This window comes from Colossoma macropomum, unplaced genomic scaffold (genome assembly GCF_904425465.1).
Source record: "Colossoma macropomum unplaced genomic scaffold, Colossoma_macropomum, whole genome shotgun sequence".
Taxonomy (NCBI): Eukaryota; Metazoa; Chordata; class Actinopteri; order Characiformes; family Serrasalmidae; genus Colossoma; species Colossoma macropomum.
This window is the reverse complement of record NW_023494792.1, coordinates 49,143,796-49,166,652: the sequence shown is the minus strand read 5'-3', so window position 1 is coordinate 49,166,652 and position 22,857 is coordinate 49,143,796. Positions and strand designations below refer to the sequence as shown.

General features: G+C 40.1%; 1 protein-coding gene across 2 annotated transcripts in view; it reads right to left on the bottom strand.

Annotated features, from left to right (window-relative positions):
* Window positions 1-108: 108 nt before the first annotated feature.
* Window positions 109-22,857, bottom strand: part of rassf3 (Ras association domain family member 3) — a 50,321-nt gene continuing 27,572 nt past the window's right edge. For both annotated transcript variants that reach the window (XM_036577442.1, XM_036577443.1), the window contains 4 exons: window positions 10,566-10,673; window positions 7,804-8,050; window positions 3,977-4,092; window positions 109-3,129 (listed from right to left, as the gene is read on the bottom strand). In XM_036577442.1, coding sequence (XP_036433335.1) covers window positions 2,980-3,129; window positions 3,977-4,092; window positions 7,804-8,050; window positions 10,566-10,673 — 621 coding nt within the window. In that variant the 3' untranslated portion in view covers window positions 109-2,979. The remainder of the gene's footprint in view (window positions 3,130-3,976; window positions 4,093-7,803; window positions 8,051-10,565; window positions 10,674-22,857) is intronic.

The following is a 22,857-nucleotide window of genomic DNA, read 5'->3' as shown; positions in this document are numbered from 1 at the left end:
CCCACAGCCTTTAACGTAGGCTTGAATAACATGCTAAGAAAACGTGATGCAGTTGGAACGTTCACAGTCTTGCTCTACCAAATGGGCTATGGAAGCTTTTTGCTCTTTAAAATCAAGTTTAGGAAAAAATTAATTCCACAGAACATGCCTAAGCCTTCACTGAATAAAATATATAGTTACTGTTATACAACTATGAAAGATAATAAGCATTCAAAGCAGACAAAAATAAAAGATATTCCCTGATTACAATGTAAAGTGCCCAAAACTCTTTTTAACGTCTAAATCCTTACTGTTGCCCTGTGTGACCCTCAGTCATAACCTAATAATACTGGAGTTACAGAGCGACGGGACTATTACTATCAATGGCTTATTGATTCAAAACTCCTGCAACAGTTACACATTTCATTCTAAATCATATTCAACCCAGTGTTTACAAGTCAATGTTGCCACGGTGAAGCTTTCTAACAGGCTAGATACAGATTAACCTAAGTTCAGATGAGGTGTACAGACTCTTTGCACCAGGCAAGATTTCTAAATTTTAAATTAAATTATACATTTTTTTCATTAGATCTTTGGTTAAACAGGAAACAAATACAACAAGATAGTAAAAGCAAATAAATTGTGTCACCAAAAAAAAAACAAAAAAAACCTTGACATAGATGAGCTACAGGACAAAGTAAAAATGCTATTACAGCAGATGACCATAAGGTGTCCCCACATCACCACAATTATACTTCAATGGACAATGCAACACAAACTATTATGCAGTACCCATCAGAAAACCATCATGCAGTACTAGCAGAAACATAAAATAAAATATGTATACATATTAAAGAAATCAACCACTGATACACAAGTATCATTTAACAAACTTAACATGGTGTAAATGTTAACCTTAACAAAATAGCATAGCTCGATGACCGACCGTCCGCTCTTAAGACACTTCTTTTGCTGAAATCTGCATAGATTACTACAGTTACTACAGTATATTTAACAGCATCTGAAAGAGCATCAGAGGAGAAATACAGGTATATCATACAACGTGTCTGTCCAGATCAAGAAAATTACAGCACTTGCATACACGAGGGTATTTTATAGTATCAGGATTTCTCAGTTTAGCTAGATAACAAAGGAATACTCCAGTGATTTTAATCTAATGTCTATCTGCGCATGTGTAGTGTGCAAGCAATTACCACAGACAGTTATTTCAATTAGTTCAGCTGAACAGAAAGCCTACTGATTCAAAACACATTTCAAAGTCAATGGGCAGTTGCTTCATCGCCTTCTATTTTTAAAATCTTAAAATCTCTGGCTCACTGAAAAAATCTTGCTTTGTGAAAACCCTCAGTGGTGGTTTATATATAGAATATGATGCTTCATATCCTGAATGGCAAGCACACATGTACAGTACTGAACAGACAGCTCTTCAACAGCTGCGGATGAAATGTAGGCCTAATAGCAGAGTGGCCCAACCCCATTTCCTCAGCCTACACCTTAAACAGTGGGGCACAGATCCTCCAGCAAATGACTATACAGCCAACCTTCTCTCTCTTTAATGCCTTTTTAGAACTACACCGATTACGTCCCTCCCTAAAGCCAGTGCCTAACAACACTGGCTTTGTTCCTGATGCTTATCTCTGTTAAAGGCTCCGATCACGAGAGCATATTTAACTTAATGACCCGCAATGGAAGCACTCTGTCATTTGTTTACAAGGGACGCCAGTCACCAACAAAGACAAGTCCGGCTCTGTAGATAGCAGAGGTCAGCTCCAACACAAGCTCCGCACTAACTCAGTTTGTTCCCACATCAACGTATGACAGTTCCTCTAAATGTGTTTCAACTTCCTCTAAACCAATAAGTGAACTTCCTGCAATCGTTTCTTCTCCAGTGACAACGTGCCCTACTCCATCATGTTCTCTCTGAATTCTGAAGACCTCCAAACAGCTTCAGTCTTAAAGTCTGACCAACGTACTTCTGATACTTTCTACTGCCAAGCATTTCTTTTAGTAGCCATTTCATGCATTTTCTATCAGTGATTAGGCCTTTGTCTACACATCCTTTCTTCCTTCTTCACAGTTTTCCTTACAGTCTCAAATCACTTGAGACGCAACATGTCCAATATTCCTTCCGGATCTCCATCACTGTAATCTTCCATTGAAAGACAAATAGTGCATCAAAGCATGCTATTTAGTCTGATACATCACATGGAATAATTTAACCAAACCGGTAATACTAACACTGACAGTGGAGCCTCTATTTTCCTCTGTTCCTGCTTGTACATTCTGATCTAGAAACAACTTTACTGTGACTAAACAGACATTTAACCATTTACCCATGTCTCAGGACAGCAGCTAAGGCTGTATCCCACCAAAAAAATAAAATAAAATAAAATAAAAAAAATCAGCCACAGACTTGCCAACCATGCATGCCAGCTTAATTTACTCTTTGGTACGGGAGCATTGTGAGTCAACAGTACCTACCATTACTGCCAACACCTCCATTCATTCGGCCATCAATTTGGATTGTTGCTATGCTTCTTTAAAATAAAATAAGACTCTTTTTTTAAAAAATAAAGATAAAAAAAAGAACAAAAGCTTCACCCACATAAATTAAAAACAATGAACAAGAAATATGTACAAACCATAGTATCCACCAATTAAATAAAATAATCAGACAGATCAGATTCTCAGGCTTGCATCGTTCGCAAGTTCAAGAGGTAACTAAACAGAAAAAAAAATACAAACAACCACAGATACTAACAAAAAACCCAACAATCTTTGAAGGAGAGAGCGCGCGAGAGAGCAGAGTTGGGAATATGGCACTAAGAGTGCATTCTGAGAAAGCATGTAGAATCTCATCATGTGTGCTCTCTGGAGGGCAGAGTTTTTAGAAGTCCTCCACCTCATTCTCTGTGCCTCCAGAGGGAGCATTCCTGGAGTCCTCTAAAGCAGTTCTCTCTCTCTCTGTGAGAGATGGTGTTAGTCAGGGCTGCTGGCTGCTCGGATCGCTTCCTCCAGCTTTTCTCGATAGGTGTTGTAGCGGGTGGTTATCACACGAACCTGATCCTGCTCTTCCTTATCCAGGATGCGAAGGAAGTTGTGTAGCTCTGGGATGGAGAATGCATCCCACTGGAGAAGGAGGGAACAGAGTATAGATCAGCAGCCTGCACAGTATTCTTACAAATGACACAACTGTCTAGAGGGCAAAGGGCTTTCTAATCATTCTTTGATATTGTCTATTTCAGCTTACAATTAGATATAGCTAACATTGCATTTTGAATGTTTGTAGTGGTCTGGCACGAGGACTTCCCACGTGTTTTCAGACATAATCACTGACTATAGCATTTATATGAGCCCTCACTGAGGCTACTACGCTACCTTAGTGACTAAAGCTTCAACTCTCAAAGACAACATACTGCAACAGTATTTGCACAGACAAATCCAATTACATAGTGTGTTCCATAATTTGTCTTAAGGGATAAACCAATATGGGAATTGTAGGGCAATGCCAATATCTGATATTTTTCATGTACGCATCTGCCAATGCCTACACTGACACAAACACGTGAACATTTATAAAATGTAGAAACTGGGACTACATCTACCTGGATAGCATTACAGAGACAATAACATTTACTTCCATAGGATTACAAATTACAATTAATACAACGAATAAGCAACACCTGAACATCATCAAACATTCATCTGAATTATCAAATGCCACTTTTCCACTTTTTTAAGCAATTATCTTAATATTTTAAGCAAATATCATTATGTTTACAATATTGTCAAGCATCTCTAATCATTTCTATTTAACATATTTGTTTTCACTGAATATTTGTTAATTCTGATAAACTGCCTATGTATAAAATATGTACTTAACCTAGTGAACCACTGGTCATCATCATCATGAGAAGTAGTCATGTAACCAAGTCATTACAACATACATTTCCACAGCACAATTTTGACATCTCACCATGACTTCCCCAGTCTGCTGCTCTCTCAGTACGAAGCTGAGTGTGTCTGTGTTGGGCCCTGCCAGCAGACGCAGTAGCAGAGGGTGCTCTCCTTCTGCCAGCTTACAGATACAGACTGCAATGGACACAAACAAACACACATTAAATGTAATCAAACCTGAAATACTAAGAGCACATTCACACTACTACACTGATAAGGAACGCTGGTGGTATATGACTCATTTAGTCAACAAAGCAGTTACGAAATACTGAAAGAAAACTTGTTGAAACAGTCAGTGTGCCCGTAGAGGTTAAAACACACAACCAGCCTCTGTAACACATAATGTGGGAATATGCTTCTATTCTATTGACACTATTACATCAAACTTCATTAGAAACTCTATCAGACACTTGCGTAACATCTGACTCATGATATGTTCCAATGACTCCAAGTAATTTTGTAAAAAAATAAGCACTGGCTCACTTGATTCAATAAATCTGGATTAGTTAAGAAACTAAGGTGTGCCAGCAGCTGGTTATACAATATCCAGGGCAGCAGTGAAACAGTTTATGAAAGACCAAACAAAATGCCATTAAAGCCCTTGAGAATTATCCAGAAACTTAAGAGCCACAACATATAGTTAAAAAATGATCAAGTATCACATCAAATGCTATCAATCCTCACTGGGATCATCACTGAGCTTATCCAAAGTGCTATTTTAAAAGCTGTGACCAGGCCCTGCGTTCTCCTCTTGCAGTAAACCCCTTAATCTCTAGGCTTATTATTCTATTATTTAATACAATTATGCCCAGTGCTTATTATTTCTTAGGTACTATGAAACTATTATGCAAAGTAAGGGTGTAATGATTTCACTATCAAAAAACTGCATGTTCAAAACATATCACAGTGTAAAACTAACACTACTACTGACTCATTTCTTTCATGGAAACCACTGTTAATGTGTCAAAACTAAGCATCTAAGTTCATCCTATCAGAGTATAGTGGGAGGGGCAGGTGGAGGGCTTATGCAATGCATGCCTTTTTCTGAAGCTGCTTACGGCATGGCAGGCATTATAAAAGTTCTGTTTGAGGACTTTTATTCAACCAATCTGTGCAGTACATAATTACAGGCCTTAAGACATTTTCATACATAAAATATCAAAAATCAAATCTTGGTTTGACCTTGTATTGGAAAATCATATCAAAATGGAAAATGTGTATTGTGACAACCTTAAAGTAAGGAATGTAGCTGCCAGAAGTGCTTAAAAAGGTTTAAAGGAATACTCCAGTGTTTTTAACCTCATCTGCAGCACTTAGTTACCAATGACAATAATTGATACATTTCCCTGTACCTAGAAAACAATAGAAATCCTTTTGATTTAAAACATAACAGAAACCAAAAGGCAGCTGCTTCAGCCCAGAGATTATGTTGGAAAAACGCTGAAGTATTCCAATCAGAGGTCAAAGGCACAAGGGGTAGCTGTTGTGTCTCCAGCACCATGTTTTGGATGTGTTATGATTTTCATGTTGCCCTGCTCCTGTGATGTGGGAACATGAGCATTCCTCTTTTCTCTATAATGAGCTCTGCAGCAGGACTTTATCAGCATTTAACAGTCATCGCTCTCCACAAAGCTGCTCAGGAGGTCTAGACGGGCCATTTAATTAGGAAAGCTCAGAGCCCCCCACACCACATTTAACAAGGGGTGGAGCACACACACTCGCTTGGGGGATTACAGGCATGTTACCCATATACTATAACCCACATTCTCTGTGCTTGGACTGAAGCACAGTGGGGATTTCACCCAGCAGTGAGACGTGGCGCTCTGTCTCTTTCCCGTCTCAGGAAAACCGTCCAAAACATCCAGACAGCAGCGTCAGCACATTCTCCCTCTCTGGCAACACCTCGTAAGATCAAGTTCCCCCTTCACTCAGTTCAGTTTACCTCCAGAACATAATCTCTCCCCATGCTCTGACGCACTAAGACAAACCATTCATCTGCTCTGAGTAGCACCGACGCTAGACTTCCACATCCGGCTGTACTCAGCAAGAGCAGAAGACAGAGAATCAGCTCTGCATGAGCGTCAAGAGATCCGAGTACATCTCAGAGCACTGATGATAAACTAAACCAAACTATTTCTTTGAATCTACTCAGAGCAACACTGTAGTAGCACTGCAGGACTCTGCTATGTCCAAGTAGCCTCAGTGCATTCCAGCTCCATACTGAAAAGGCAGGTACTTAATTGCTGGGCCATATGTGCAGTCTGGCATCCTGCTGAGTCTATGACGTAAAAGGGGCTTCCAGCAGCCAAAGATCTGAGCAATGTGTGAGGAAAGATGGCTGGAATGGCCCCTGGTGGAGGGGGAGAGACTTCCAATGCAGATCTCCACTGGATCAGGAAAAACCCCAACCTACACTGCAGTTGTGCGGGTGAAGTATGAAGAGCTGAGACTGTTAAACCAGGCCAGGCAGTGTGTGGTATGTGTGTGTGCATGGAGATCCCTGTGTGGTGATGTGTTTGTGGGGAAAGAGGTTAACTGGCACTGGCCACTGTACCAGCTGTCAACAGGCTGGTGTGGAAAACAGCTGGTCTGCCTGAGTGTATGTCTGTAAGTGTGTTAATCTGAGTGCACTGGAACGGGATATTTTTTGCTCAGGAGGTAGAAATGGTAAATAGTTGTAGTAGCAGGACTTTCTAGAGGCAGTGGGAGCCTAGAGGGCAGCAAGTCCATAAATACTCACCCTTCAAACACACACATGCTCACTGAACTAATCTTGCAGCATCATGCCTGTCATTCTGGCACCCACATACACTGTAGCACATGGCCCTACACCAACTGGCTACAGTGCATACTAAGGATGTGCACAAGTACTGGTCAATCATTCAAGATTACAGTATTTAAATATTAAAATCGCTACTCAGGAATTTGTTGCTGCGGGGAAGACCAACAACTCAGTAAAGCACCAGTTGTTTCTTTTAATAGAACTGTAAAACTCAAATCTATGAGTAAATATATTATGTTAAACTTTGTTACTCCGAAATCTGAGTACCCAAATGTGAACATGTTTAGGACATGGCTGAGAAAGCAGAGATGGCACAGTTTTTATCACTAAACAGGCTCAACCGTTGTTCACCAGTTAGCTACAGTTTTAGCTCATTAGCTCATCTGAGCAGTCTCTGCTATGTTACTCACCTACGGATTTCCCTCCAATTTCCTTCAGTTTTTTTTTGAAAAATAAAACATGTTTTGAAATATATTCCTCTGCATGATGCTACATTTTTGTGCCACACCAGTGCTGTCACCTAAAAAGGTAAACTACAGCTCTAAATTTCACTCCAAGTTTTTTCTTTTTTGGCATAGTTTTTCCCTTCTCAGAGGTTAAGCGGATATGCGTTCACTAACTTGCGGATACTCGATTATCAAAATCAGTCAGAATGCACATCACTAATACATACTAAGATGTTATTCGGCAAAAAGGAACAGTCATCAACAGCATGAATTCTAGAATAAAGTAATTAAAGCAGAAATGTTCTATAATTATCATATGATACACTCTGTTGGTGTGAACATGGTTTCTAGAATCCATTTTTTTTATTTAAATTGGCCTACATTCATATCACCAATTCAAACATATATCTATATCTAAAGTATATCTGCACTCAACAAAAGCCAACTTGTTTTTGAATGAAATTTTTTTTCAGTCTGTTAATACAAGTGTTATAGGTGCTATCAGGTAGCCTGGACTGAAAGTTTGAAGGACACAGCAACAATAACTAACTACACAAATAAATAATACCACACACACACACACACACACACACACACACACACACTAGTTTGACTCACCGTGGTCATCGCGGCGGAAGCGTTTGTAGAGGGCAAACTTAGCCGGGTTGTCTGCCACAGTGAACTTGCGCAGCAAAGCCTCAATCACCTGCCGCACAGTGTTGGAGCTGCTGACGTGCAGTGTGTTGACACAGCCAGACGGCAAATAGAAAGCTTCCTGCCCTTTCACTCCTCCACCTGTCACGGTGATGGGCCGCCGCAGCTCCAACTGCACCTTTATAAAGCCCGTGTAGAGGCCATCAGTATTCTGATGACAGACAGAGACAGAGAGAGAGAGAGAGAGAGAGAGAGAGATTTTAGGGTCAGCTTTAGGGCTGCACGATATGGACAAAATGCCATATTACACTTTTTTTGCTATATATTGTGACTGAAACGTGCTTTAATATATGAAAGCACACTGATGCAACAAGGTTAAAGATCAGCCTGCATTATTTTGACCAAAAGTCTTTACCATTGTTGGATCTGAACTTTGAGTTCTGAAACTCCCACAGTACCTTCTCAAACCTCTCACATTGTTCAGGATGCTCCCAGCAGACAATTCTATTTTTCATGATTTATTAAAAGGCTAATTTTCATACTGTGGCCTTCGGCAATATCAGTACTGCAAAGCCAATATTGCAACAATAATAAACAATATATCAAGCAGTCATATGCACTGCATAATATCATATCAGAAAACATGAAGAATTACAATAAGAACAAACAGAACAAAAGCTATACTTTTTTATGTGGATTTCTGATATGAAACGGTCATATTGCCAAAGGCCCACCGCTAGAGCTTCTGCGTTTCTCAACACAAAAGGTGTACTATCCTGGACTCTATTCAAACATAATAGGATGAGTGATAGGATAAGTGAAAGAGCAAAAGAGTGGGATTTGCCAGAGCAGGGCCGTGTGCCCAGATGGACCTCAGATCGAAGGCAACACAATCTCTCTAAGCTCGTTAGCCCAAATGTCAGGGCCGAGTGTAGAGTAGGCCAAAGGCAAGACACCAACGGTGTAATTATAGGTCAGGAAGCGAGCCTGAAACGCAATGCTACACATACTAGTTTACTGAAACATAAGAATGCCACTGTAATACTGGCTTTGAGCTTAATGAGCCAAAACACAGAGGCCTAACACCATCTTCCACCCATACATTCATAGAATATGCTCCAACAGCAATGTATATATGCCATATATATATATATATATATATATATATGGAATTGCGCATTACCATCATACAAACTTCCAACTCATTAAATCACTGCTTAATATTTTTGATCAATTCATTATGTGTAATCGACTAACTGTGACAGAAGCAGTATGCAAATTATATCTGTGTGCTGGAACACACGCTTGCAGACACAAGTCATTTGCAATGCAGTAAGATGAAGATGTGCTCTTATTGAGACAAGTGGAAACACATGACTGCCTTGGGCTAAAAGAAACAACCAAACAAAAGGCTGTTTGATAGAGACATCTACATCTAGAAAAGAGCAGAGGTAGAAGCTCGAAACAAACTCAGAAATTTGAGTTGATTTTATCATTTATAAATTTAATTCTTTAATATGCACACTCTGCATCTCATAGCAGACACTACATTCAGAGCAGCACATTCCTCTCTGGCCTATTCATAGTTCACTGTGTCACAGAGCCTGTGCCATGATAACAGCCCTCATCTACACGTGAAACAGGCAACCCAAACAAAAGCAGCTTGTCTGACATCATAGGCCTTATCATCATGACACAAAGGGTTAAGGTTGAATGGAGAACAAAATCTGGCAGCATGAGTAATGTCTCTCTGAGAAGGGAGACAGAGACTCCGCCACAAACAAGGCTGGCTGCACAGCTAGTGTGGTTCAGCTATAAGAGAATTTCTCCATTACATAAATGCCAATGTACAGCATAAAAAGAGCTCCCTAAGTGGGCACTGAACATATTCACCCCACACAATCACACAGCCTATACTCCATATGGGATTAAGAGGTGGCGGATTTAAATGAAGATACGGCCACTACTCAGCGTCAGCTTGCCTTGGTACTCAGCAACGTCTAGCACTGCTTTTTCCTTTTAGTGGCAGACCATGCCACTCAGCAGTTTGCTATTTGTGCATTAAATCAAATCCAGAACCAGACATAAAAGGCCATAGTAGGTAACTATGTGGATGTGGTTAGGATGTGGCTTAAAATTTACACCAAGAAAGGCAGCCAGTCTAAAATCGTTAAGGTCAACAGACAAATTCTAATTGTATGTTACCTCAACTAATGTTACTAGCCTGGTTATGCCAGTACTTATTTCCTCTTTTACCCTTTAGTGCCAAAACCACGTCATTAGGAAGAAGTGCTTATCTCTTACTAAATGCAATACATTCAACAAATTACTCTGAAAGTTTTCTTCTATTAAGTCTATATGCGTAGAATGTGAAATGAGCTTGAGCCTGATGTTTGTGTTTTGTAAGCACTCGTTTACCACTGACAGCATCCACAAAATGCTCAGAAAAGCTAAAGGTGACATGATTCATTGTGCTCATACATTGTCATATTGCATGCTCCTAGATGTATGTTAACATGGCTAAGTCTGTGTGAGTGTTCAGGAGAGTTCAGCAAACATAATACAGAGGCAGTCAGCCTTAATAGGGCTTCCTAAGTGTGCTTTCAAATTTTACTTTGTGGCAAAAGTACTAATAATGAATAAAAGTCAATCAGTAAACTGAGACTGAGGTGAACATTCACAGATAAACTGCAAATGAAGGAGGAGTAAGGAGGAGGAGGTCTCACCAGTGTCATTTTGAGGTGGTCTCTTGTGGCAGCGTTGTAGAGATTAATCTTGTGCCTGATCTCTTCAAGACTGAGATGAGTACGCAGTTCTTTCTCCTTCTCCACATCCTGAACAGCAGAGAGAAAAAGAGAAAGTGAGCATAGAAAAAATAAACACACACGAATGGATAAGCTAACCCTGAGGAAAATTTTGACAGTGTGCCGGAGGGCTGAATATCAATTAAGGACAGCTGCAGAATAAACCCAGTGCATGCATAAGAAAGCCTACAGCCAGCATCCAAAACGCCCTCACAGACAACCACACTGCAGCCTACATCCATGTGCTGTGCATGTAGCTTGACTTCAAGGGGAGCTTACCTAAGGGGCATGTTCTAAGTATTTTCTATGAAAATCATGGAATCCAAAAGAGTCCTACTAGATGGAAAAGAGGTCATTATAAAATATTTTGATCATTCTATTCCACCGACCATGATGGACATCCTCAGAAAAGCCTGACTATCAGATGACCTACTGACTACAGCAGGTGATGATATGGGAGAACACTGGTTTCTCTCATGCATTAGTGTACAGGACAGCATCTGTGTCTACCAGGCCATATAAATGTTTGAAATACTACACATCACAGGACAATCAGAAAAGGAAATAATTTCTAAGGGGCAATTATTTAGCCCTCGTTGACTGAAATTCAGGGGTATTTTATACACAAATGCAGCAATTTGCAAAATATTAACTTAGGAAAAAAAAATAACCATCAGCAAGAAAAATTAAGCGGTGTAAAGATTCAATTCCTAGTCTGTTTTTAGTGGAAAAAATACAGTATTTGTGGTAGTGAATGCTTTTAGGCAAAAATATCACGATAGTAGTGCAACATTTTAATACTGCTATCAAAAACTTTGTGTTTCACACACTGCACTTCACAAAATCAAATTATACTGGATTATGCTCACTATGTAATAAAACATACAGTTTGTCAGACTTCTGAGCATGGACGATATTCACAATATGCTCAGAAAAGGGTAATGTTTATCATGATAATGATAAAATATCATCATATTGCTCACCTCTAACTGAGACACTGTCATTTGCAGCAGCTTTTTCTATAATATAGTAATCTATTTTACCTGAGCACATTTAAGCTGTTAGTTAAGATCAGCAGGCAACACAGTAAGCAAAGTGCCTGCTGTTTTAATAGGGTGATAGTGGAGTACATTCATAGTGATTTATTACATTTATACCAAGTTATTTTGGGGCATTTTTATATCGAACTTGAGTGTTAAGGGCCAGACTTGTTGAATATAAAGGAATTTTTTATATTTACATATTTCTGACACTAGAGACAATAATGATCTAAAACAGATTGACATGAATATAATTATGACTATTGTAGGCCTTTGTTTAAACATGATGCAACAAGCAGGCTATTGCACAGCTGCTCATATACACTATTAATCAAACTAAACATTAGGCTAAAACATTAGGAAAAGGTCCTAACCACATCTGGCCTTTTACTGTTCTAGCTCTTACTGTCAGCAGCCTTAAGTGCACTCTGGTCTTACATGGTCATAAGACGGCAGAGAGAAGAAGCCAGTCTGCTTTCACGAGCACTCCTGCTCAAAACAAAGCTCTAAAGCCTGCAGCAGGGCCGAGCAGGGGCACCCCTTATAAGGCAAGGCTCCACTCTCAGGACGAAATGCCAACACATCGACAGAGAAGGACCGTCCTGGAGTATAAAGCGCAGGCTAAATACCACACCAGTCTTAGAGGGGAGTTCTGTTTCAAACACGATGTAATCCCCCTTCTGCAAAGGCCAAAAGCCCCTCCGAGTAGCAGAGGTTTGGCAAAAACAACAGGTGGTTTCGGCTTTTTGAATGCCGTTATAGAGAGTTACAGTTCATAACTGAGAGTTGAAAGGTAATCCCCTTTGTGGTCTAAGCACATCTGCTGAGTCTCATCCATAAATAAACTGCTAAAGCTGTGAAGATTAAAATGCTGTAAGTGCAGTTAGTATGTAACACTGGAGTGCACAACAGGATCAGGTCTGGTGCAGGCTCACTGCTTCCCAGCCTGGGAAGGATTTGGCAGTTTGCTGGGAAAGGCTCAGTCTGACCTCACCTGCTAACTAGGTGATTCACAGGAGGATTAGCCCAGCAACAGGTGCTGTTCTGGTGCAACATAAAGGTGTTACAAGAACAAGTGTATTTTTGGCAACAGAGAGGGATAACGGTCTCTACCTCTTAAGGCTAAATTCTCAATCATTCACTTAACAGGCAATAAGTCAGTGTGTCTATATATGGCTCAAACACAGGTATTACATCAAACAAAGCTAGTTATACTACCATTCAAAAGTTTGGATACAATATTTTCTTCGTATACTTCGTAAGCAGGTATGCATCCATATGGAAATTATAGGCAGATGCCAATCTCCAATATTTTTCATGTACATATCTGCTCATGCCGATATATAAAAATTTATAAAATCTAGAAATTACAACTATATCTTCCTGGAACAGCATTACAGACAAGCAATACTGATTTCTTTAAGATTACAAATGCAATATAAGGAATAAAATGCAGATTTTTAGCACAGGAACCCAATGTCATCTAAGCATTCTGTTTTCTTAGAATATAAAACGTCATCAAAAGTCGATTTGAAATATCAGCCAAATCTAATCTCTCTCCAACACCTGTATTTCTTTTCAAGCAATTATCTGCCAATACCGGTATTTAAATCTAAAGTAAATATTAAAGTATTCAAATCTATAAGAGTTTCCTTCCAAGCTTTTGAACAGCAACGTATATCCCTGCTGATGTACCAATTCCACACCAATTTGCAAGGTCAGCACATTAAGGACCACGCAAATGTAACCCAACTTTAATGAGTTATACCACCAACTTCAACAGTGTCCCAACAAGCAATGAAAAACAAGTGCAAAAAGACACATCTGAACCACAAGCTTTCGTAATGAAGAGACTACCCCACCACACAAGCTCGCCAGGCCCAATTAACTACACCACACACTTTCTGCTGAGGTCAAAACTACAAACAAAATGCCCACTAAACCCTTGTCTGCCCTTCACCAACTTCAACAAAAGATGTTAAGAGCTATGTAAACAAGAGACCTAGGCCCCTTTCAGTGGGAAGTGAGCCCTTGTATAGGACTGTGGGTCACACCATTAGCGTACGTGCTGTGTAGAATTTCACAAGCAACACAGAGTGCCATTATGTTGATTTGGTGGGCTTTATGATGTGGGCACCACCTACTCTCTGAGGGCTGCTCAATGCTTGGGCTACATTGTAAACAGCGCTCGTGTAAACTGTGTTTGGTGGCTGCATGGATAACCGTGAGACACAGTGTCGCCGTCTACGACAAACTTATAGGACCTCCAAGATGGCGCCATTACTTGTGTACTTTACTCAATCCATGAAAGCGTTAATGTGACCACACCCTGCAACCCTGATAAGACATGTTTTTCAAACAGCATGCACTGCTTTGAAGGGAAATGACAGCTAACTCCTAGGAGTGTAGAAACGCATTATGTCTGTGCTCATTTCTTGCTCAAAATCTTGGTGTATTGTTTTTTGTTTCTTTTGTCTGTACTGCACTACTGTGTAAGCAGTTCCTCCAGTCACATTTGTGTACTCAGTGTATTCTAAAAATTGATTCTGAATCGTATAAAAGTAATCGAATCAAGGTAAAAACTGAGAGATGTTCAGAGAACATTTGGTAATGAATTGTAATTAAGACAAGTCGGAGATCTACACCCGCGATAACTGCTCAACTAATGCCAATTCAAAGGACTTTTTCAACAATTTGAGTTTTGACAAGCATACTGAGTAGAAAGAGTGAGAAATATGATTTGGAAATGAGAGGGTTAAGATGGACGGCACTGCTTGGCCGAGCGTGACAAAGGCAAAACAAACACATTCCCGATGAGGTAATGGCACAGAAAAAGCAGCTCAGTCTCCCACACTGTTAGGGACTGTATCCTCCCTCTCCTACACACCAAGTACAGGCTGAGAGAGAAGGGTGGAAAAGCTGCAGAACTAAAGGAACGAGTATCTTTAAGCTCCATCTGTCAACCCTAAAACTCCCTGTTTACCCCCAACAAGGCTAATTACTTTAAGAAGGATCAAAACATTAGACGTGACCTGCTGTCAGCTACAATCACAAAAGAGGCCCTGATGTGTCCTTGGTGGGCTGAAAGTGAACAAGGCCAACATGTTGCAATAGAGGAGCTGCTTTTGTGAATCGCTACACAGTCGAACAAGAATGTCACACTGTTGGCCATGTACTTCCTTCTGTCTGAGGTCTGACTTCAGCGGAACAGGATCCATAACATGTGGTCAGACAGGTTTTTTGGGACGTGCCCATTTTACTCCCAATGACAAAAGCACCTGATGTCATCTCTCTAACTAGCAAAAGGCTCAGAAAAGAATGTGTGTTGGCAAATAAAAAGGCAGAGGCAGACAAAACAGTCAGAATGTAATCTACTTTTGTATTTTTGGGGGTGGTTTAGACTGAAAATGGTCCTAAACGGTTCTCGTCTTAGATTTACATTTAGTTGACACTGAACTAGAGCTGGGCAATATGGCGATTTCTGTAGTTATTATGACAAATTACATCACAAAATGCTTTTCTGAGGATACTGTTTCATTACAACGAGAGCATTATTAGTCCTGTTTATTGGGTTTAGTACAGTGTCGTTTGTGAAATGTTAAATAAAAATTATTGTAATCATATTTTTCAACAGTATTTCTTAAATGTGGCACTATTGGTTCCCTTTTTGTCTTTTCCAACTTACCAGAATACCATGCAATATCATGTATCAATAGTTCCTGGAGGTATTGTGATACATTTTTCCATATCAGTGCTATATTCCACCTCTACATACATTATGTGCAGATTCTTTAAACCCTAAAAAGGTTCTTCTCACACACACAGCTCATTTACAAGTTCTTTGAAATAATACTCAAATGAAAAGATCTTTCAAGAACCAAAAGAGATTCTTCACTCCAGTGGAGTCTTTTTGGCACCTTTATTTTAAGTGTAGGTGCTCCCATCCAAGGAAACCTGATGTGAACACCCCACTTTCATGCAGCAAAGTGGCCCTCTCCACACTCCTCTTTCCTGCCCTCCTAGCTCAGGAAGTCCACAGGCACCACACCTTTCCTCCCAAACACATTCTTCTGGTAATTACGTTTTTTCATAATCAGCCGAGCATTTGGTGCTGAACATGTGCCCTAAAAACCAAAGCCAGCTCAGTCTGTTGGCTCCAGTTGATCTTTAGCTGGGAAAACTGGCAGCTGATTGAGTTAGTAAAGAATAGCCACTTCTCATAGTTCCAACCAGCCAAAGCTGACTTCCTGCTCGGCTGGGGACGGATGGACAACGAGCAGTCTGTGCAGTTTCCTCTGGTGCTGGATTGTTCCGTGAACGAAACAAGCGTTTATGTGGAAGAACAAGCCATTAACAATACAAGAGAAAAGAGGAATGGAAACGACTGCGGGGAGAGAGAACAACCTCCAGCAGACTTGCTGAAAAATGTTTTTGCAGAGCACACAAACACATGAAATGCCACAGAGCACAAAAAATAAACAGTCTTGGAACCTCATTTCTCTGAGCCACAGAGAGAAAAAAGATGCCCTATGATGATGTGGACAAAGATGAGATTTGAAAGATTTCCAGATGCGATATACACTTGTTCATCACTGTCAGAAACTAGGCCAGCCAAGACTGCATTTGCCTCTGTGCCTTTGAGGAATGAGTTGCATGACAAAAAAAGTAAATGACTGAGTGAATCAATGAATCAATCAATCAAATAATCACTGTAGGGGTGGGCAATATGACAATATTTTATTGTTATTGTGATAAACTGTCACAATATGCTATTACATGTGGCACTACAGGTTCTAGTTTGTCTGTTCCATCTGAGTAAATCTCAGAAAAACTAAATATTGTGATGCACATCATGTATCATGAAAATGTCGAAGTATCTTGATATAATATTTTTTTCGCCATCTCACCCACTCTTAATTGTAAACCTGCTGTCTGCACAGTACATTTTTTAACATAAGCTGGTCTTTCTCGCTTTTTGCACTGCACTGTTTTGGTTTTCCCTGACTTATCTGAAAACTACTAATAAAATTGACAATTGGAAAGTTTAGCTGATGAGTCATACCACATTTGAGGAGGGTTCCCTGAGGGCTGGGGCAGAGAAACACAGTTTCAGGTAAATATTTTTCACAAGGTCATGATTTCAGGTCAGAAAAAGGAGCTTCACTTACAATGAGAATATATTTAGCCTATGTTCTTTAGCCTAGCTCACTAAGCAACCTATAAACAAGAAATCACCAAGACATACAGTGTAATGCTGAGTAAATTGTAATGCTGAGTGTCTGTTTTTCAAGCTAGTTGGGCAGGTAACCAGGTTGGAAACTCCCTGATCTAATTCCTTTAACACAGTCCACAGCCGTTTCATCGTCAGTTAAATGGTGGCAAACCTTAACGCTGCATTCTTGTGAACAATATGGAACTGAGTTAAAATAATTCATTATATAATATTAGCATTTCCTGTAGTGTCATTCTGACACCACATACTAAATATTTACAAGCATATTGGTGGTGTGTTTGAACATATGACGGTCATGTTGAGGGTTTTACCGCAGTGTGTACTACAAGATGACTTCAGCTGGGAAAATCCTCATAGGTCCTGTCACTCCCACCAGAGAAACTGTGACCTTCACCCCCACCCTTCACCTTTATGATCCTTCAACTATTAGCTTTTCATAACTTTGTTTATGCCAGTAGAGTACTACAGCAGGTCATATGCTCTGGCTTACACAGGAGGTTATACAAGCCAGACCTCCCTGCACAGCTTTGGGTGTGTGAAGTAACTGAGCAATAAGAGAACAATTCAAGTGTCTGAGCTCCTGAACATACGAAGGACCCAGAGGGCTGGCCAACAACAACGCAGACTTCCTCATGATGATTATAAGCTGCCAACACTGGAAACTCAGACCTATCAAGCGCCTTACAGACATTTCCCTGGAGCATGTGAGCATTGCTAAGGTAAACATATCCGGAGAAATCATATCTTCAGTGAAGGGCATTCTTACAACTATTCTTACATTCTTACTGTCAGCCAACAAAATGTTCAGATCCACATATGTGATCACACCCGAAATGACCTCAAAAACACAGCAACTATTGAACGTATTTCTAAAGATGACCAACATATGTGACTAATGTCCAAAGAAAATGGGCCTGGCTTGAAAAAAATATTGATAACATGAGTATAATGGCTGAGCCAGCTAGGGTGTGTTAAAGGCTTAAATCACCAGTAAAGAACTCAATATGTAAGCTGTGTCATTTCTCCAGTGTAAGATTAAACTAGACCACAAGGGGACTGGGAGTCTTCCTAGCCCATATGCTCTCCATCGTTGACAGAAGAACAGAATTTGACCCCTCTGCTGGTTCACACACAGGGGATGTGATGCACCATGAAGCACCATGACTCACCAGAACATCATAATTGAATAAGAAAGTATTTGGGACAGATCCAGGAGGAATAGTGTGTCTAAGCTCCAGAACGATACAACAAAAAATCAACACCCACAACCCAAATGTTTAGATTTGCTCAACGTATTACCCGAAGTGGTGGGGGGACAGATGGCTGTGGAGAGTTTTATATGGTCTAAAACACCAGTACATCAGAAAAAACACTCGTTGGAGCCTTTCTGAAATACTATAACATATGATACCTAAACTAAAGATGTACGATATTTATAGGACTTTCTGGGTTTTTTTTTTCTTCGGTCAGGTTCAGCTTCCCACAGAGTCACAGTCCTAGGAGAGGTGTGAAGGCTAACTGTTCACACCAAGCGTGTGAGGTCACACCCAGTCTAAAAATCCCCTCCTGTGATGTGCTAATTTCTGAATCAAAAAAGAAACACAAGCTGTCTGTCAGTCTCCAAAACATTAATGACTGGACAAAGAAATGCTACTCTAAAACTATAGGTGCCAAAAAGGGGTTCTTTGGAACAACGTCACAGAAGAAATAACTAAATAATCTTTGACTGGGATATTTTAAATTAGATGTGCACATGAGAAGAATCTTTCTGAAGTTTTAAGAACCTCTGCATAGGTTCCATACAAATTAAAGTTTTTCTAGAACTACAAGTTGGAGCCAAGAACTTTTCAGGAACATTTAAAGAGTGACTGATATAGATCAATGGCGAGAGTATGATATAAATAAAAGAGTGCTGTTTTAACAGAATCCATTGCTACTTTTAAATGAATTTCAACCACTTTGTTTTTGAGAACTTTTTATTCCAATGCTGTTCCACCCATTCAGACCTTGGCATTAGCCCCTACAAACACTGTATGTTTAGCTACTTCAAGAGAGATTACTGGTAAGATTTTGGATCAGTCATAATTGATACAACAGTATATTACATGGAACCATTAACCACATATATGTTTCATGAGGTTATTTCCGAGACGTCCGCAGGCCAGCTCAAGTGCAACTGTGGGACTAACAACAAAGCCTTCTCCATTTATCATTAACAGGATGTACTCTCTTGGCATGGCATGAAAATAATTAACCCAGAGCAAAACCTTTCATCCTTGAACTCAACTGGAGGAAGGCAGTGCCATCACTATCCATCTCTAAAAACTCTCTTTAAAAATGGTTCGTAAAACACAGCAACTGACATGACTCAGCTTTGGTGCAGGGTTTGCTGCTGAGAATCTTCCTAATACTACGTCAAGGACACCTGAAGATTTCTGCTGCACGTAATATCTGGGTGAGTTATAGCTGAGGAGATAAGAAGAATGAGAGAGACCTTTGTTCACTTGGATATTTGAGCAACTCACATCTCCTGCGATACTGAGCTATGAGGTCACTCACTGTTGGTTGGGGAAAGATTTCAAAGCCCACGGCTGAATGAAAAACCCTGAGATCAGATGAGACACGCACCAGGTGCTGCAACATAACCCATACGCTCCTCATTCACTGGAGATCCTATTTCAAGGCCACATTTACCAAACTGTCCACAATTTGCTATGATCATCTGAGCACAGTTCCAATGTGAACAAGTTAACGTTGATTGAACTAAAGGTAAACATTTTTCCACTCCAGTAGTACTGTGGCCAGTTTACAAACAGGACCGTATAATAAATATCGGTTGTTAATTTTTATAATGATATTGGTCACAATACAGATACAGCAGGAGGCTGCAATATGTAAATATGCTCTCTAAGAAATTACAATGTTTTCTGCTGTGTGCTGTAAGCATCTTGACCAATCATAGTGCCAAATGAGTGTTTCTGCTGGTCTTTTTTTATGCAAAGATGTTATTTAAGTACTCATGTAATCCAAAAAAGGTCAAATATTTTATTAAAAATAATGCATTCCAAGCTTTAAACATGTCACATTAACATAGCAATAGCAATATGCAATACTCGTAATCACAGTATTTCGTCAATATTGTGCCAACATTTTCTTGAATATGGAGCGTCTATGGAAGCTCAACACCTGAATGCAGCCACGTTTACATTATTTTTACGGTTTTGGTGCTCAATAGCAACAGAGGCAGATACTGTCAGCAGAAGCAAATGTTGTTTCAGATTAGAGAGCCAGGACAAAGCTCAGCCGTGTCCGCGCACTTCCATGTAACTCTGTGAGCCAAAGTTTATTTTGATCTTTCAAAAACCAGGAAGCGATAAGGCCCAACAAAGACAGAAGCCAAAAGCACCATCTCTTGTTGGCATCTCCAAGCATCATAATGACAGGCCACTAAATGCCCACTGAAAACATGCTTCAAAACTGACCTAAAAAAGGCCACACCTTTCAGCTAATGTACAATAAGAAGATTTAACTTGTGTTTTACTTTGTAAATTCATCCACATGCACAATGCACTGAGGCTTTGCATGACACTCAGCTTGTGCACTGTGATAATCCAGCACACAGTGAAACTTCATCTGGTCTCAATTCTACAGCCATCTTTTCTTTTCTCACTCGGCAACTTCAAAGGCTTACTGAGACACAGTCTAAAGGCTCTGCACGATTCACTTGATGGAGGTAATTAGAGCGCTGCTTGGAAAAATGCGTCCAGATGTTACACAAGGCTCTGCAGCTAAACATATCACCGCCACAGTGCCATCCCTGCCTGAGGATGGGCCAGCAGATGTATACAGAGGTTCCTCACATTAACATTAGACTTTCTACAGAGCCTGCCAAACATCAAAAACCCAGTCAGGCATCTGACCAAAATTACATGGTCTTAGAATTAGTGGTCTGTAGATCTAAATAGTTCTCAAACAATCCAGGTGTGCTTTTTACCCCAGTTGAGCGATTATGAGGCCCTATTGCTGGCAATCACACTATATATCACATATTTTAGTTACCAGGATCAACATTTAAGAACCATCACATAAATCTTGCATGCTGATCTTCGACTTTGCTCTGTAACAAACCATCGCCCATGATGTTTCAACAAAGATAAGAATTCTCTTAACGCTTGCCTGCCATGAAAGTGCACTCAATGGATGTAACTTTACACGCATGCACACACCTGGCCCATCATCACACACCTCATCTGCTCCATGACGCACAAGGCTGCTTTACAGGCTAATCATGTTAACTCGCTGCCTTCTCTTGACCAGGGATGAAACCTCAGCTGAAAGCAAACCTTAAGGCCAACCTCAGGGATGATACAATCAAATTCTCCAAACAAATGGTCCCTTTATGTGACATTTCTGTTGCGTAACCATCTTTGTGCAGTTAACAAAATTTCCATTACATTAAGCCAGACCTTCCTAAGAGATGCTGTTAAATATACACCAAATCAAATCTGACAGTTAAAGGAACTGCAATGAGCTAAATTCAGGATATCTATTTATAATCCACTGATGATTTAGTTTGGAATACTGCCAGGTTCAGAACTGTTTAAGTTTGCTGAACTGTGCAATGTTAAAGCAAATCAGCTTTGTCTTTTATCAAGGGATATTCCTTCTATTTGGTCAGAACACAACTGCAAAACAGAGCAAATGATAAGAAAAGGATGTCAATGCGGACTTGACATCTCACACTGAGCTGAGTGTGCTTACAGCTAGCTTTGTGTTCCACTCAGTGGCCGTTGTAAATGTAAACACAAAAATGCTTCAGGGACTCTTCTCCAAACAGCGTCCATCATGTGACATGCAGCTTCTTCTGTCTCAGTCTCTGTAAGTCAATGACGTAGACAGCAGACAAATCAAATGTTTAAAAGCGCTGCTATACTACTGCAGCCTATAGAGCCAAGAGGGCTCTTATAGAAGACTCAAATCTGAAGCTTTTAATTAGGCTTTCAAACACTAAAGAACCCTAGTAAAAACTGCTTGTAAATTTCACAAGGGTGTGCCAAGTTTCTTTTTCAGCCTCACATTCTTTCTATTCAAGAGTTCATGTAGTTTTAGGCCCAATCCCATTTCACCCCTTGCCCCTAACACTTAGCCCTTATCCTTTCGTTTTGTGCGTTCACGTATAGGGGTAGGGTGTCATGATTTTCATTGCTATAGAGGGTTAGGGTGAAGTGTTAGGGCGACATGGCCCTCCAAACGGAGGTTTTTCAGAGGCACACTCCAAACAGAGTGTTATGAGAATAAAGGAAAAGCCGGCAAGATGAAACCCTCAAATGTGAGTATTTTCTGTTAAAAAATATGATAACAATTGGATTATCTTAGTTTAAGGTCGTTTCAATGTATTATGGTCATTTTCTTCATAACAATCATAAAAAAAATCGCTAGTAGTATGCTGATGTCTCGGTAGTTAGCTAGCTAAATTTCCCGTTCCACCTTAAATGATGCAGCAGTTACGATCTGGTGCCTCAACTGCTGCACCATTTAAGGTGGAACGGGAAAGTTCGAACAAGAAGCTGGCGAATAGCTGACTTCAGCGTCATATCACCAAAGAACTAGGGATGGGCGATAATAAATAACTGTCACATCCCCCCGCTTTGAAGGCATGTGATGCCCTAGATTTAACTTAAGACCAGCAGTGAGGTTACTGAACTTTAGCGCTCCTCTGCGATCACTGAAGACTGTCAGGGTCACCTACAGAGCACCGCTAGTAGCCTGTTAATAATGTTCTTTTTTTATTAGAGGGTTGTCCCATTTTATAGGGGAAGATTTCAACCACTACCCGCTCTAACTTCATAAAAAAACAAGCAAGTAAAGCAGGGGGACAAATCCCACAAACACTGCTGCATCTTGCAAAGTTCAACTACCGATGTCTTTTAATACTTCCCAA